At 36.6% G+C, this 16450-nt stretch overlaps 1 protein-coding gene across 1 annotated transcript; it reads left to right on the forward strand.

The window, feature by feature from the left end:
- Positions 1-1181: 1181 nt before the first annotated feature.
- On the forward strand, positions 1182-4403 carry STRIT1 (small transmembrane regulator of ion transport 1). Its single transcript, XM_024131839.3, has 3 exons — positions 1182-1353; positions 4069-4167; positions 4267-4403. Exons 1-2 carry the CDS (start codon positions 1341-1343, stop codon positions 4161-4163), a joined length of 108 nt encoding a protein of 35 aa, XP_023987607.1. The 5' UTR covers positions 1182-1340; the 3' UTR covers positions 4164-4167; positions 4267-4403.
- The last annotated feature ends 12047 nt before the right edge of the window (positions 4404-16450 follow it).

Below are 16450 nucleotides of genomic sequence, written 5' to 3' on the forward strand. Positions count from 1 at the left end.
TGTTACATAATCTCTTTTCTTATCTGGTATAGCCAGGCATTGTTTCAACATTAAATTGGAGAGAGGGAGAGAGAGATGATAACTTGGCTTAAATGACATTGAACAAGCAACAAATTTACCAGATTTTTGGCTGCACACTCTAATCTATAGGTATATGACTTGAGGTAGAAATTCATATGTTATTCTTGCCTGTGTGGGTTGTAGCATTCTGGATTCATATAATAGCAAGTTTAGTGTGGTCGAAGCATCATTGCAAATAGGAAAGTAAAGAGGTGGGGCTTTTTAGGTATCTTGACAAGGAGTTCTGATTTTTATTCTCTAGGAGATGGAGAACCATTGGTGTGTTTTGATCAGTGATGAGACATGTGGTCATTTGCAGGAAACATTACTCTTGGAACTGTGTGGAGGTAGATCTGATCATGTAAATCTTGTTTTTAGAGGAGGACACTCAGTCTTGTGTTGGATTGTTTGAAAGTCGGTTACAAGGTCATTTTGCAAAACCTTTCCATCCAGACCCAAAAGTTATTCCAATGAGAATCTAGAGCATAATCTAGGTCATGTTACATAAGCCAGGTTGGACTTTGAAAAATGGAATGTCCTATTTTTATACATTGCTAATAAAAACAACAAGCTTAGGACTGCTCTCTGAAAAGTCTAGGCAATACCACGCGTTTTACTGTTTTAGTTTCTAGGACATTTATACTACAATTTTCTGTTTTTAGAATGGTTCATAGGAAGGGGCACTATTTTATCTTTTGTATTCTGTAATATAATAAAGAACTCTATGTTTGATATAACTCTTTCATTTCATCTTTATGACACTTCTTCCTTGTGTAGGTCTTACTATCTTCATTTTAAAATCAAAGAAGCTGATGTTCAGTTAAGCAACTGGCCTTTATTACACAAATAGACTTGAAATTTGAAGCCAGGTCTTTCCAACTCCAAAGTCCTTTCTTTCCAATATACCACCCTTCCTCTTTCATAGGACTTCTCTAATCGCAATGCCATCTTTCCTCTGTACACTCCCTTCCCAACATTTCCTTCATGTTGTCTGAGGCACTGGGTGAGTTTTAAAAAATCTGCTTATCTCTGGGTTAGGATAATTCAACGTACTTAATTGTTTAGGTCATGTAGCCCCTTGTTTCCTCCACAATAACAGGATAAAGAAAGAGACAGAGGAGTTCTGCTCTCCAATGTCTTACATCACCCAGACAATTGGCAGCCAGGAGTCAGGCAGCTGCCACACTCTTCAGATGTCTATTTAAAGTTCAAAGAGATGCTGGATAACAATAACAAAGAGGTAAGCGTGGCCCTGAACAGCCCACCCCACAACAGGAAGAATGGCTGAAAAAGGTAAGATTTAAGACATCCAACTCTCTTGGCAAAAAAGGCTCCAGGCTCCCTGGTTTATTTTCTATTTCCCAATATTTGCTGTTTCTTAGTTATTCTGAAGAGTGTGGTATCTCAGCTAAAGGATCATTAACCGTATATGTTAGTGTGGCTGCCAAAAATGCGTTAGATACGCAATTTATGGACCATGTCTATACGTTACATGAATCATTTAGAAAGGATCAGGTAAACAAAAGAGCTTAATTTGTTCGTGCTTGTTTTGAAAGATGAGTTAGAGTTCAGATATTCTCCAGTGTTGTACTGGATTTGAGGCACTGTGGTGTGCTGGGCTAGCATTAAGGGCATTTGAATTCTGTGTCAGATCTGCTACTAAATGGCCGTGTGAGTTTGGGGGAAATCCCTCTATCTTTCTGAGTGTGTTTTCTGACTCTGAAACAAAAATAAATAAAATAGGCTTGGTATGCTTCACATCTGAATTTCTTTTTTTCTGGTTTTTAAATGTTTTTTATTTTTAAGAAAAATGATTGTAATAAATGATAAAATGGGCTGAATATATATATATATATATATATATATATATATATATATATATAGTGTCCAAGTAAGTTTTCAAATGCCTACGGGAATTGATGCTTTTAATCCTGACAACAATCTCATGAGATATTAAGTGTTATCATCATTCCCGTTTTATAGATAAGGAAACTGAGGCATGGCAAAGTTTAGTAACTTGCTTGAGATCACATATAAGAGCGTGGTGGCACCAGGTTTTAAACCCGGACAGAGAGAAGAATTTTGGAATTACTGTTCATATTTTAAAAGAGGTTTTGTGCTTATTTGTGTTAGTAGTGTGACGTATGCAGAGTATGCTGTGTTCCTAAATATTCCTATTTCAAACCAATGCTACAGATTGTAATAAAACTTAAAACACTACTGTAAACAGAACACAAATGCAGGTATACTTTGAGTATTTAAAGGCACAGTCAATTGTATTATTTTACAAAGAATAATAAGTAATGAGATACACTACTTTTAGTGCATTATATGTAAATTTCAGAACTGTATTAAAATATGCTTGTATAAAATACTTAAAAATTAATACCAATATTTTAATTGAGTATTTATAAGTTCTTTGAAATTGGGAAAAATACTGAATCAGTATAGGAACAGTTCAAGAAATTACTACGTACTTCCACTTTAATGCTACCTTAATTCATAAAAAGGCTTTCATCCAAATGAGAGTAAAGAGCATATCATAATGTTTCCTTAATCCTTAAAGCAATACCACATGACAGGTAAAGAGAAAGAAAGGGTTTTTTTCATTTAGAGGTTAATGCTTTGTTCAAGGTCACAGTGAGATGGACAAGCAAGGAAAGCTGCTGAACTTGTGAGAGTTAAGAGAGGAACAGTTCAAGAAATTACTACGTACTTCCACTTTAATGCTACCTTAATTCATAAAAAGGCTTTCATCCAAATGAGAGTAAAGAGCATATCATAATGTTTCCTTAATCCTTAAAGCAATACCACATGACAGGTAAAGAGAAAGAAAGGGTTTTTTTCATTTAGAGGTTAATGCTTTGTTCAAGGTCACAGTGAGATGGACAAGCAAGGAAAGCTGCTGAACTTGTGAGAGTTAAGAGAGACTCCAAAACTTTTGGAAAAATAGATTTAAACTATTAAAATTCATTTTAATTTCAGAATATTTGCTGTTATGAGTGTCTTCTAATTTTAGAAGTGTCTCATTTCCTGATGATTTTAATAGCACTTAAAAAACTTCACTTTTAGAGTGATGGAAATTGTAATAGGAATGCAATTGCTAAGAATATGCATTTTCTTTGTTAGCTAATGGCATAAAATCTAACTGTGTTTTTCAATTAGGAATATATGTGAGGCTTTAACACAGGGACATTAATTCTATACTATGTCTTTCCGTGCTGTTTTGAATCATTTTGTGTGGTGTGTTGTTTGAAACAAGATTGAGATGCAGTGAATATTTTTAAAAAAGATACTTCTATAAGTTACTTTTTTACAGGTAAGGGTACAAACAGGAGACACAAGAGGAATTATTATACTTTCGTCTTTTACGCGTGTGTTGGATCAGTGTTGGTTGCCGTATTGAACCAGTTAAAAAAATAGAATCTCTTTTCTCAATGATTACATAAGGTGTAATGCTTTCCTTTTCCTATGATAAAGGCAGCTATCAAGTCTAAGAACGATTTTCAACACCTTTCCCTATGTTATGACTAGTTTAGTAAGAATTACCTCAGAGTCACTTTCCAGTGTTTCTATGTTAACAGCTGGTCTCTGTGTTATTGAACAAATGCATGAATCTGTTCTGTATACACCACACCCACACCTACACAGTAATTAGAGTTTACAAAGCCTTTGTAAACACGTGATGCCATTTGATCCTCACAACTCCTGGAGGTGGATATCACAAGTTTCATTCTCTGTATCTTACAAATAGGGAAGTTCAAGCTCAGGATTGTCCAAGTTCACATAACTGTAAAAGAAAGGCCTATGCTTTGAACACAGGTCTTCTATTCCAAATACCCAGCTGAGTCACAAGTCCCTTTGTAGAAAAGAAAATAATAATCTTGTATGGATGTGATTAGAGAGTGTATTTTTCCCTTGATATTATATGATTTCCTCTTATCCTTTTGATTCAGAAGATTTAATACCAACATGACCTGATCTGTTTTCTCTTGTTTATTTTTTCAGCAGTGTCTACATTTTCCCACCTTCTGGTCCCTATTCTTCTCTTGATTGGCTGGATTGTGGGATGCATCGTAATGGTTTATGTTGTCTTCTCTTAGAAAGGTAAAGTTTTCAATAATTGAATATGTTTCTTCACAAAGAATACACATTACTCCAGAAATAATCTTTTCCGTTTTACTAATGGAACATTTTATCGTGCAGGCAAGAAGACTTCAGGTTGACATCATTTAGAAGAATTAAGAAAAGCATGAAATGACAGATTATTAAATGTTTCTCATGTAAATAACTGCAGTGTTTGACATGAGTTTATAAAACTTGCATTTGTAAACTGGTACTTCAGTGGACATAAGAATCTCTTCAGAAACATGTTTAAAATTCTGGGTACAAATAATAACTATAAGAAAATATAGATGAATTTCTCTATAACCTGGGAGTAGGAAAAATATTCCTACTTAATATGTATAAGCAATAGGAAAAAGTTTGGTAAATTAAATCACATTAAATTTTTTGGCCACCCCTCGAAAAACAGAAAAACAGAATAAATGAGCTAGAGATAAGAAGAGACAGTTCATAGAAAACAAAATGTGAATGTAAGCTTGACCCTTAACCTCTTAAAATAAGAGAACTGTAAATAACACCACATTGAAGAACCATTCCTCACCTGTCAGATGGGAAAAAAATGAAGATATACCAATATATGTCTTGGTAAGGCTGTGGGGAAATAAGCACTCTCATATACTGTCTTTAGAAATTCAAAATGGTACAACATTTTTAGGGGTGTTCAGCAAACACAATACCAAAATTACATAAGTATTTAACTTTTGACCCAGCTATCCCTCTTCTAAGAATATTGACATTTCCACAGGTACACTGCTAAAAATACAAAATGGTATATGCACAAGTCTATTCATTATGGCATAATCTGTTAGAACGAAACCCTGGAAAAAGCCAAATATCTATTAATAGAAGACTAACAATAAACTGTAGTCTATCTACATATGTGGCACTTAAGCAGCTGTAAAAAGGAATGAATGAAGGGGGTTCTTTATATGCTGATGTGATGTTATCTCCAGGGCAAAGTATTTGGTGAAAAAAACAGGTACAGAACAATGTATGCTACCTTTTGTGTAAAAAATGAGGGGTTATACCAATATGCACACATACCTGCTTATATTAAAATACTGGAACAGGGGAGCCACAAATGGCTAGATATCTCTGAGTGTCCCTTGTTTTGGAATCAAGTAAATATCTTATAAATTAAAAAAACAAAAAAAGAAAAACATAATCTCCAAATTTAAAGCAAATTGAAACAAATCTAATAGTACATCAAATTGGTGGAGGACCTGTTAAAACACAGGTTGCTGGGTCCCACTCTCAGAGTTTCTGATTCAGAGATCTGGGGTGGGGGGCCTGAGAATTTCACTTCTAACAAGTTTTCAGGTAATGTTGATGCTGCTTGTCCAGAATCCATAATTTGAGAACTACTGCTCTAGAAGTGCTATGGTCGGAATGTTTGTGTCCCCTCAAAATTCATATGTTGAAATCCTAACCACCCAACTTAGATGGTATTGGGTGTTAGGGTGGGGATTGGGAGGTGATTAGATCATGAGTGTGGAGCCGTCATGAATGGGATTAGCACCCATATAAACGAGGCCCCAGGGCTTCCCTGGTGGCGCAGTGGTTGAGAGTCCGCCTGCCGATGCAGGGGACGCGGGTTCGTGCCCCGGTCCGGGAAGATCCCACATGCCGCGGAGCGGCTGGGCCCGTGAGCCATGGCCACTGAGCCTGCGCGTCCGGAGCCTGTGCTCCGCAACGGGAGAGGCCACAGCAGTAAGATGCCCACGTACCGCCACAAAAAAAAAAAAAAAAAAAAAAAAAAGAGGCCCCAGAGAGCTCTCTAGCCCTTTCACCTTGTGAGGACACAATGAGAAGTTTGCAGCCTTAGAAGAGGGCCTCACTTCAACCTGGCCTTGCTGGCACCCTGATCTTGGACTTCCAGCCTCCAGAACTGAGCGAAAAACGTTTGCTGTTTATAAGCTACCCGCCCGTCAGTGTTGTTTTGAAATAGCAGCCCAAGTGAACCAAGACAAGAAGGGACCCAGTTTCTTCCTCGTAATTATAGCATCCTTTTGTATTCAATTAATTTCCCTACTGAAATTAATCTCGTCAAAACAATTAGAGAAAGCTTTGGCTTTATTCACTGATTCTTATCTTTTAAACTTGGTTAAACATTTCAGAAAAGCTTTTTAAAAACTTCTGTTTAAAGCAATATTTATAAAATGCTAACATAAAATGTGTATAAAATTAGGCTCGACTATTTTCATTAACAACTTGACCTAGTTTTAGTTTTCTCCAGACTTAAGAATGAACTCACCTTGAATCAGAGGGCTACTGGATACTGCTCCTGCAGTCTTGTGAAAGCTGATTGTTAAATTTTCAGGAATTTTGAAAGTTAGGCTACATCTCATTGGCAGCTGGAAATCGGCCACATGGGAGTATTTACATCACAGCAATCAACAAGTACTATAAATCAGGGCTTCTTCCTACTGGACAGCCAGTTCTTAAGGACACCCCTGACCTGAATCCCCTAGACTTCCCTGATGTTTGTAGGGTTTGTGAGGGCTTCAAGACCATCTACCATTTTTTTTTCCCTTCTTCACATTCTGTCTGAATTAATTAAAAATATGGTCCTTCTATTCACTTGACCTCTCTCTGTGCTATAGACTTTAATGAGAAACCCATGAAAGCAGTAGACTTTCTCAGAATACATACATTCAAACAAAACTGTACATGTTATTTCAAGATGCTATTTCAATGGATTTCCTGAAATCCATTAAAAGACTCCCTAGGTAAAGTAGCCCCTGGGCTGTCACCAACTTTCTAAAGGTTTTAGGCTACTTTACAGCTGGGCTCTGGTTTCCCTTGGGGAAACCAGATGTCCCTTGGGGACATCAACTCATAGTTTAGCTTTCTTCCTGGCTAGAGACTGGGTTTTTCTGTACTTCTTTCTGCCGACACCATTCCTGCATGACCTGTCATCTTTCTTGCATTTGTATACCACAGAGTCCTGGCATTTGGTTAGAAAGTTATAAAACAAAATTGTGGCAACCTATGTTTTATGTCAGAACAACTTTCCTTTCTTTAGTCTGGAGTCTTTTTCTCCACACGTCCTGGTCCTTTTCTTTAGCCCTTTGAAGCTATAGGATATCTCATTTCTTGTTCAAATGTGTGCACAACTTTTCCCTGGAACACAAAAAGCTTCAGCATTCCCATAAATCTTAACTTTCTATCTTTGACAAAGACTTTCTTATTTCAAGGGCTCAATATTCTTTTCCTTAGCACTTTAAAGCAGACTATAATGTTGTTTTTAAGCAGCAGTAGAAATGAATTTCCCTACAATAAGTATTTTAATTCCATGTTTACACATCCAATCTGATCATTTTCTCAGAGAACAAAGAAAGCTTAGTGCAGTGAAAAGACCAAAAGTTCTGGAAGTCAGATTGTTGTATTCTAATTTGGGAGTCCTTCGAGTAGTTAATTAATCTCTCTAACCTTAGTTTCTCAACTATAAAAGAAGAATAATATTTTCATGGGATTGTTGTGAGGACTGCAGTGTTTTCTAAACCTGCCTGAACTGAAACAATTGAGTCATTTGTTAAAAAGACAGATTCTCAAGCTCCTGCTCTGGAGAGTTCATTTCAGTAAGTCTAGAGAAGGCCTATTAAGAAATCAATTCCCCAGGTGATTTTTAGTATCACAGAAGTTTGGAAACACACCTATCATATATGTATGTATGTATGTATGTATGTGTGTATGTGTGTATGTGTGTGTGTGTGTGTGTGTGTGTGTGTGTGTGTGTGTGTGTGTGTGTGTGTGTAGGCATTACTCCCTGGTACATGAGACCCTGATCAATGACAGCTTATATCAGTAAATCCAAACCACTTTTCTGTTTATAGCTGCAACAAAAAATTAGCACTTTATTAGCTTATATTACATTATACTTTTTAATTAAATGAAGTATAATGATACATATTATTTGTCCACTAATATTTTCATATATGTGAGTTTTTTCCTCTGTTAAATTGAAGCCCTTTATGAGTGAATCTATTTCTCATCACTCCAACTCATAGTACAAAACAGACAACTAATAAATATGTAGCAAATGGGTAATTATTTCCCCCTTACAATATTCTTGAATGCACAATGTTGATGTTCTAACTTTGAACTCTCAAGATGTTGTTGGAGCAATGTAAGCTGGACTGGAATTCTCAAAGAAGTGATTAGTGATCTGTGAACAATAGGATTAGGTAGGTGATGACATACAGATTTCACAAGGCATAGAATCTTATATGCTTTTAAATTTCCAAAACCTTCAGCTTACATTCTATCAAACTGCAGCTATAACTATTTGAGAAGAAGAGTTTAATGAGTTAACTGTTTCTTAAAATTTTCTGATTGCATAATGCTCGGCCTTACATCATCACCCACCCTCACTCTGTGCCCCTCCCCCTCAAGGCATGTATTGATGTCAGAGCTGAGAATACTACTTTCTCTATACTGTAATTAGGATATAAAAACCTCTCAAAGAAGGCTTTTTTATTACTAGCCGTGTCTGGAATAAGAGGTAAATTCCAATGAGTTTTGAAATATCTAAGGAAACTCCTCATGAGCAACCAAGCCTGGTAGAGCTGAGGAAATTTACTAGAGAATAGAAGGCTAGAGGTGAGATTCCTGTGCACAACCCACAGTAATGTTTCCATCTACGGTAGGCCCTCTGTGCCCACAAGTTCTGCATTGTGGATAAAACCAACTGCAAATCTAAAATACTTGGAAAAATTCCAGAAAGTTCCAAAAAGCAAAAATTGAATTTGCTACACGCCAGCAACTATTTACATAGATTTACATTGTATTTACAACTATTTGCATTGCATTTATATCGTATTAGGTATAATAAGTAACATAGAAATGATTTAAAGTGGATTAAAAACCTAAATGTAAGACCGGATACTATAAAACTCTTAGAGGAAAACATAGGCAGGACACTCTTTGGCATAAATTGCAGCAATATCTTTTTGGATCTGTCTCCTTGAGTAATAGAAATAAATACAAAAATAAACAAATGGGACCTAATTGAACTTAAAAGCTTTTACACAGCAAAGGAAACCATAAACAAAATGAAAAGACAACCTACACAATGGCAGAAAATATTTACAAACTATGCAACCAACAAGGGATTAATCTCCAAAATATACAAACAGCTCATGCAACTCAATATCAAAAAAGAGATAACCCAATCAAAAAATGGGCAGAATATCTAAATAGACATTTCTCCAAAGAAGACATACAGATGGCCAAAAAGCACATGAAAAGATGCTCAACATCACGAATTATTAGAGAAATGTAAATCAAAACTACAATGGGGTAGCACCTCACACTGATCAGAATGACCATCATCAAAAAATCTATAAACAATAAATGCTGGAGAGGGTGTGGAGCAAAAGGAGCCCTCCTACACTGTTGGTGGGAATGTAAATTGGTACAGGCACTATGGAGAACAGTATGGAGGTTCCTTAACAAACTAAAAATAGAACTATCATATGACCCAGCAATTCTACTCCTGGGCACCTACCCAGAGAAAACCATAATTCAAAAGATATATGCACCCCAGTGTTCACTGCAGCACTATTTACAATAGCCAAAACATGGAAGCAACCTAAATGTCCATCGACAGAGGAATGGATAAAGAAGCTGTGGTACGCATATACAATGGAATATTACTCAGCCATAAAAAAGAATGAAATAATGCCATTTGCAGCAACATGGATGGACCTGGAGATTATCATACTAAGTGAAGTAAGTCAGATGGAGAAAGACAAATATCATAAGATATCACTCATATGTGGAATCTAAAAAGATGATACAAATGAACTTATTCACAAAACAGAAACAGACTCACAGACTTTAAAAACAAACTTATGGTTACCAAAGGGGAAAGATGGGAGAAAGGGATAATTAGGAGTTTGGGATTAACATATAGACACTACTATATATATATAGACACTACTATATATATATATGTTAGATAATCAACAAGGACCAACTGCATAGCACAGGGAACTCTACTCAATACTCTGTAATGGCCTATATGGGAAAAGACTCTAAAAAAGAGTGGATATATTTATATGTATAACTAAATCACATTGCTGTACACCTGAAACTAACACAACACTGTAAATCAAGTATACCTCAATATAAGATAAAAATTAAATTAAAAAGATAAAATTGGATACATAAAAAAATAAAGTACACAGGAAGATATGCATAAGTTATATGCAAATACTATGCCATTTTGTGTAAGGGACTTGAGCATCTGTAGATTTTGGTATCTGCAGGGGTCCTGGAATCAGTTCCACGCAGATACCCAGGGATGACTGTAATGTCCATCTGTAGATCTTGTAGTTAATTAAATCTTCTCTTTTTATTTTCTGAGGAAATTATTTCCCATTTTTACTATTTATTTTATTATCCCTTATTATTGCTTATTAGAGTTTCTCAGACATTGCCTCCCCCTTTTTCTTTGTTTCTATTTTTTCTTTTTTTTGGAAAAGCAGAGGAATTCCACTTAAAACATAAATATACATTGGCCTAAGATTCCTTTATAGGAAAGAATACCGAAAGCTGAAGAATAATATTTTGAGTTGGTAATTTCCCAGAGAATGAGATGGATGAATGTTTTACTTTTATTCCACTCTCTTTTGAAAGTGATTTCTTGGTTTGCAGAAGTGAGATGGGTATGCAATTTCTTATAAATCATCTGAATGAATCCTGAGTGGGCACAGAGCTGGGGTTTTTTTTTTTTTCAGAAGGTCAGAAACAGTCAAGAGTTTAAGACTTTCATCATTATCCTAGATTTAAGTCCATTTTCAGTCATTTTCTTGGGCTGGGCATACATGCTGTTATAAATTCAAAATTCCAAATGACACAAATATATATCTGTCAAAGTTCTTTTTGGAGCTTATGTCTATGAATATTAAAGGAAATTAGGTATTGATTGCCATCTTGATGCTGAATGAAACAGGGTCATGGAGAAACAGTTTTGACTTGTTATAGGTTACTCGCTCTGTAAAACTGGTCCAGAAGTGAAGAGTAGATGGAAATAGGCTTCTTAGTGGTTTGCATACTGATGTGCTCAAAGCCACATTTTCTCTCATCTGCATCATGTGAAGGTGTACTCAGGATAGGATGCATTTTGATTTAGAAAATGCAATCCCTTAGTCTAATAAACATGGTAATCTCATCAGCATGTTGCAGACATTGGGCATATTCCTCATTTATCTTGTTAAAGGTAGAAACTTGCTTTTGAGCCTGTTGACAATAGATGGACAGATTGCTTTGGAGTCAGAGTACTATCACCTCTTCAAGCAAGTGGCCAGATACATCCAATTTTGTTTTTCCCTTTCTGCTCCTGTTCTTTTATTTAATATTCTCTCACTTTTCCTATTCTCATATTTAACCAACACACTTTTCCACTTTCAGTAGCCTGTGCGGAGTAATGGAATCACCTGTAATACCAGTAATTCAAACTTCCCTAGTTGTTGCTTCCCTCCTGATGAGGAACCCTGGAGGGCCTCAGGCAGGCATATAAATAAATGTCTGCTCCTTCCAGGCACCACTGCTCCTCTGCAGAACCCCACAGTTTCTCCCAGGCACCACGGATGCTTTCCCACTTCTCCCTACCTCTCCCAACAGAGCTCTCATTGGATTTGTGCGGTGGTCTACAGTCAAGTTGCTGTTTGTGGAGTTCTAAAGCAGTACTGCCTATGCCACCATGTGCCTCAGAGCTTAATTAAATAGTTCTTTCCGTTTTTATCCTCAGCCTCTCCTCTCTCTCCCTAGAACCCAGACATACATCCAGGGCAGGCCCAGACAGACTCACCCGCCACACTGAATTCACAATCACTGCGCCAAGCTCCTCAAGCCTGGCTCCTTCTCTGACAGAGATGAGTTCTTCCAGGGGGCTCCTCAGGTTTCTGCAAAAAGCCTTTAGTTCAGTGGCCCCATTAGGACGCCAAACAGGCTGAGAACTGTTTGGATCTCACTGCCACCCTAGTAACATATCTGGATTCTCAGAGTCCTCCGAGACAAACAAGTGGGGTCAGTTATAATTTAAAACAAAATACAAGTCTCAACCCACCAAACTGATTTTAAAATCATTGGCTTGACCAACAATTTGAAAAGCATTACTTAGAATTCAGTGTTTTTAGACATTACCATCTTGGTAAGAGCTTTCTCTGACCACCTATATCTCCAAACATAAACACACACACCCATCTAGGGTCTTTATTCTTCCTAAGTGAGACCATTTCCCTTTTGCCTCCACCACTAGATGGTAAACTTCTTCAGTGTAGGACATGTGAGAAAGTAGGATTCACTGGAAATAACAGGGAAATGTCCAACAGATATATGTCAAGTGAATGAATGAATGCCTGAACATTGCCTTTAACCAAACAGCCTCACGAGACATATCAAGTGCGTGAAGCTCTTAGCACAATGTCTGTCACTTATTGAATGTTCAATTTGTATGAGATTATTTTAGTCATTATTAGTATCACAAACTTCCTCATTACTTCTTACATACATTCTTATTTATTGCACCCAACAACTCTGTGAAGTAGATGTTATCATCATCTCCACGCTGTGGCGATAAGGAAACTGGAGTGCAGAGATGTTGAGACTTATTCATGATTATTATAGTTAATATTATTACAACCAGGACTTGAACACACATCTTCTGATTTTGAATTACAAATTTTTCTTCAACTATACTATACGATCACCAAATTACCAGATTTTTTTTTCCAATTATACTGTGAGATGCACCAGATTTCAGGGGAAGGAAATCATTGACCTAAATAAGGGATTGACAGCTACATTTGTTTCTTCTGGGCAATACTTCATTTTCATGCTTCTTGGTCTCCACAGTTAAATCCTGTAGCAAGACCTCCCTTACCTCCTTTAGCCTCCTTTTGGTTTTCTATAATTTTCTGTTATTTCAGTCCCATTCTGTGCAATGTTTTCAAGTTCTTAGATTTCTAACAGTCCCTTGATACAAAGGCAACTTGTACCATAGAACTTAAGGTTCTTGACCAGCTCTACTATATCTGGGCTGCCTGCTTTCTCTTATAGCTCTAAGCCACTCTTGAACATTCTGTTCCAAAAAGAACCACTATTGGCCCTAACATACTTCACCTCTCTTCCCAACACCTACATTTATACAACTGTTGATACTTCCTTCCACCCTTTAAATTTTGGCTCAACATGAATCTCCCCCATAGAACTTTAAACCTTTCTCTATATCTGCAGATATGGAGAGTAGTTGAGAGTTTTCATGTTGTCAGTACTGTACAGAGATAGTCACACAGGCGTTTGGAAGTAAAACTATAATCCCTAGATGTCAAGAGTTTTTAGGTGCTTGCATAGTTCTCACTAATAAGAATAACGTATGTAGAAGACTCTCATCAAAAGGTACATATGCAATAAATGACTTCTCTCTAAACATTTCAAACAATACAGAAGAAAGTAAGAAGCTTAGATTCCCTTCACCTATCTTGAATTCTACTCCCTGGTCAGAGATAAGCACAATTAGCAATTTAGTAGGTATCAATCCAAAAATCATTTCAATGCATTTACAAAATAGTTTGCATGTTATAATTGTAAAAATGCTTTCTTATACATTATTTTGCGTGATTCTCATGAAAGCTCTGTGTATCTAGATGTGTGTAATGAGACTTATGAAGGTGGACTTGCCCAAAATCTCACAGCTGATCACCAGCTCAGCTGAACTTAAATTCTTGACCTAGGGCTCTGAATCACATGCCAAGTACTGTTCTAAGCATTTTGCCTGTGTTAGCTCATCTAATCTTTATGATGGCTTTCTTAACTAGGTGTGATTATTATGTCCATTTAAAGATGAAGAAACAGATTCAGAGAGGTTAAGTAACAAGCTCCAGTCACACAGTTTGTCACTATCAGAACTTGAACCCAGGCAGTATCCTTTTGAGCCTGGAGATCGCTATGTTATGTTGTATATTCTTTCTGCTATAAGTAAATTCTGTCTCAAAGCTTGTGCATTTAAGCCTTGTAGAGCTGCAGAGAGCATTGTACTCTTACAGCAAATGATTTAGATCTTATTTATGCTGCTGCACGTATCTATATTGCTTATATTTTTGTATCCCATTAGATTGTCTCGTCATGTAGTTAAAGCACTCTGAACAGCTTTCCTTGGTGTGAGATGCTCAATAGTCTACCTTCTTTCCTCCCCTCCCCCTCTTCTTTTTCTTCCTCTTCTAAGGCAGAGGCTGATGTATTCACTTTCCCACCATTCTTGATTGTATATCCACTAAAGGCAGTGTACAGTGGCGATGATGTGGGAGCTCTGAAAGTCTCCCTGGGGGTTGCCTGGAATATGTCTCTAGAAAGTGATGATTTTAAAACTTTCAAGTTTAGGGACTTTGCTTCACAATCTTGCGACTTACATGTGATACAAAAATGCCCACAAAAATAATCCTTTAGAAGCCTTTAAAAAAATCTACATCTACATAAATTCACTTTAGAGAAAAGTGAAAAAAATAAATCAGTGGGCATTTCAGTAGTAACTCTAATCCAGGAATCCAAAGAGGTTTTAAAACAATAACAGCAGCAGCAACAACTCATTAATCATTGTAACTTTATGGACACAGTTAGTGACAAGGAAAACTTTTGAGAAGAAAAGTGGTGTGATGTGTAAACATGTCAGGTCATATGAACAGTGGAGTCAAAGCAGACAGCAAGGTTTTGTGATGCATCATCTGGAGGAAAGCAGATGCAGGGTCAAGTGTAGGGCAGAGCTTCTTGTTACATTTTCAAACCATATACCAGTTTTCACTAATGTCAATGTAAGAAATTTAGCTACCGAGAAGCATTTGAAACTCATTGCTTATGATAAATTTTTTTAACAGTTATCAGCTGGAATTTCTTCTTTTAGTGGAAGGCCATAGCCCAGGGAGTGAAAGCATTAGTGCCCTTCTGATTAATCATCTTAGTCTAAGAAACAGTAAAGGAAAAATCCGACTCAATACTCAGCTCTGGAAGAACTGTTGGAATTGTTCTGCCCTTGAGATAGAGGTGAAGTATGAGTTGGTGACTGCCTATAGAAGAAGGACTTGAAGAACGATGGAAACCCAAAGGCTCAGTAATGATCAATCATGTTGTAGTTAGACTGATTTTTGACAAAACTACTCGATGTATTGTCTTTTTTTTTTTTTTTTTTCACGTCTGGCCCATAGTTTGATAAAGGAGTATAAGGGAGATTTTTTCCCTAGCAAGTTGATGAAAATGTGTTTTACAACCAGACCAGGGATATGTGTAGTATGAATTATCTTTGCAAATAAGTATCCAAAGCTATATTGTTGTTTGGTGTTGCGTGGGTAAGGATTGGTTTTTCTCAAGTCAGTGCATTCTATATTTATAAAGCCTACCCCTCAAACCACCTTTCTAATCCATCCCTCTACATCCCTCTAAATCTTATTTATTGCTTTTCAGTAATTCACTACTATCATTTTTGCTCCCAATAGGTTCTATCTAAAGGAATTTTAATCATTTAGTAAAGAAAATAAAGTCTGTGTGGCTATGTGTGTGTCTCCTGAAAGAGAAATTTGACAAAGACGTTTCCTTCCTTTTAAAACTATGTCAAGCCTTTGGGTATTTCTTACTCCAGTAGTTCTCAAAATTTGGTCCCTGACCTAGTAGTATCAGCATTATCTGCAAATCTGCTTGAAAGGCAAGTACTTTGAATCAGAAACTTTGAGTGTAGGGCCAAGCAATTGGTGTTTTTACAAGTTTTCCCGGTGAATCTGAGGCACACATGCTCAAGTTTGAGAATCCAATGCACACATGTCTCCAAGCCATCTCTCTAACTTTCCTAAAATATCATCTCAGCTTGGGCATGTATCAATAAAAATACTGACACAGTCTATTTCTTTGAAATCCATGAATTCCTTTTTAAATTAAAGATTACAAAATGGTTTTTGCTCTCTTTCTGAACCTGGCACTAATTTAGTCATGGTGAATTCTACATTAATATACATGTCGATAATTTAGCGGTCCCAGATTCACATGCCTTTGGGGACAGCAAGGTAGCAGAAGTGAGAGACACGGAAAACCAATATAAGAAAAACAGGGAATACTGACAACTTTGTGAACAAATGGAGAGTTCACTCCTTCCTGCTCAAATTCATTGAAATACATATCTCAAAGAATATTGTCTGTTAGAACATATCCTCCTACCACCTTTGGTTTACACTGCAGCCAATAAAACAAACAAAAAGATCTATTTAAAGTCTACTCT

Source organism: Physeter macrocephalus, chromosome 1, assembly GCF_002837175.3.
Source record: "Physeter macrocephalus isolate SW-GA chromosome 1, ASM283717v5, whole genome shotgun sequence".
Taxonomy (NCBI): Eukaryota; Metazoa; Chordata; class Mammalia; order Artiodactyla; family Physeteridae; genus Physeter; species Physeter macrocephalus.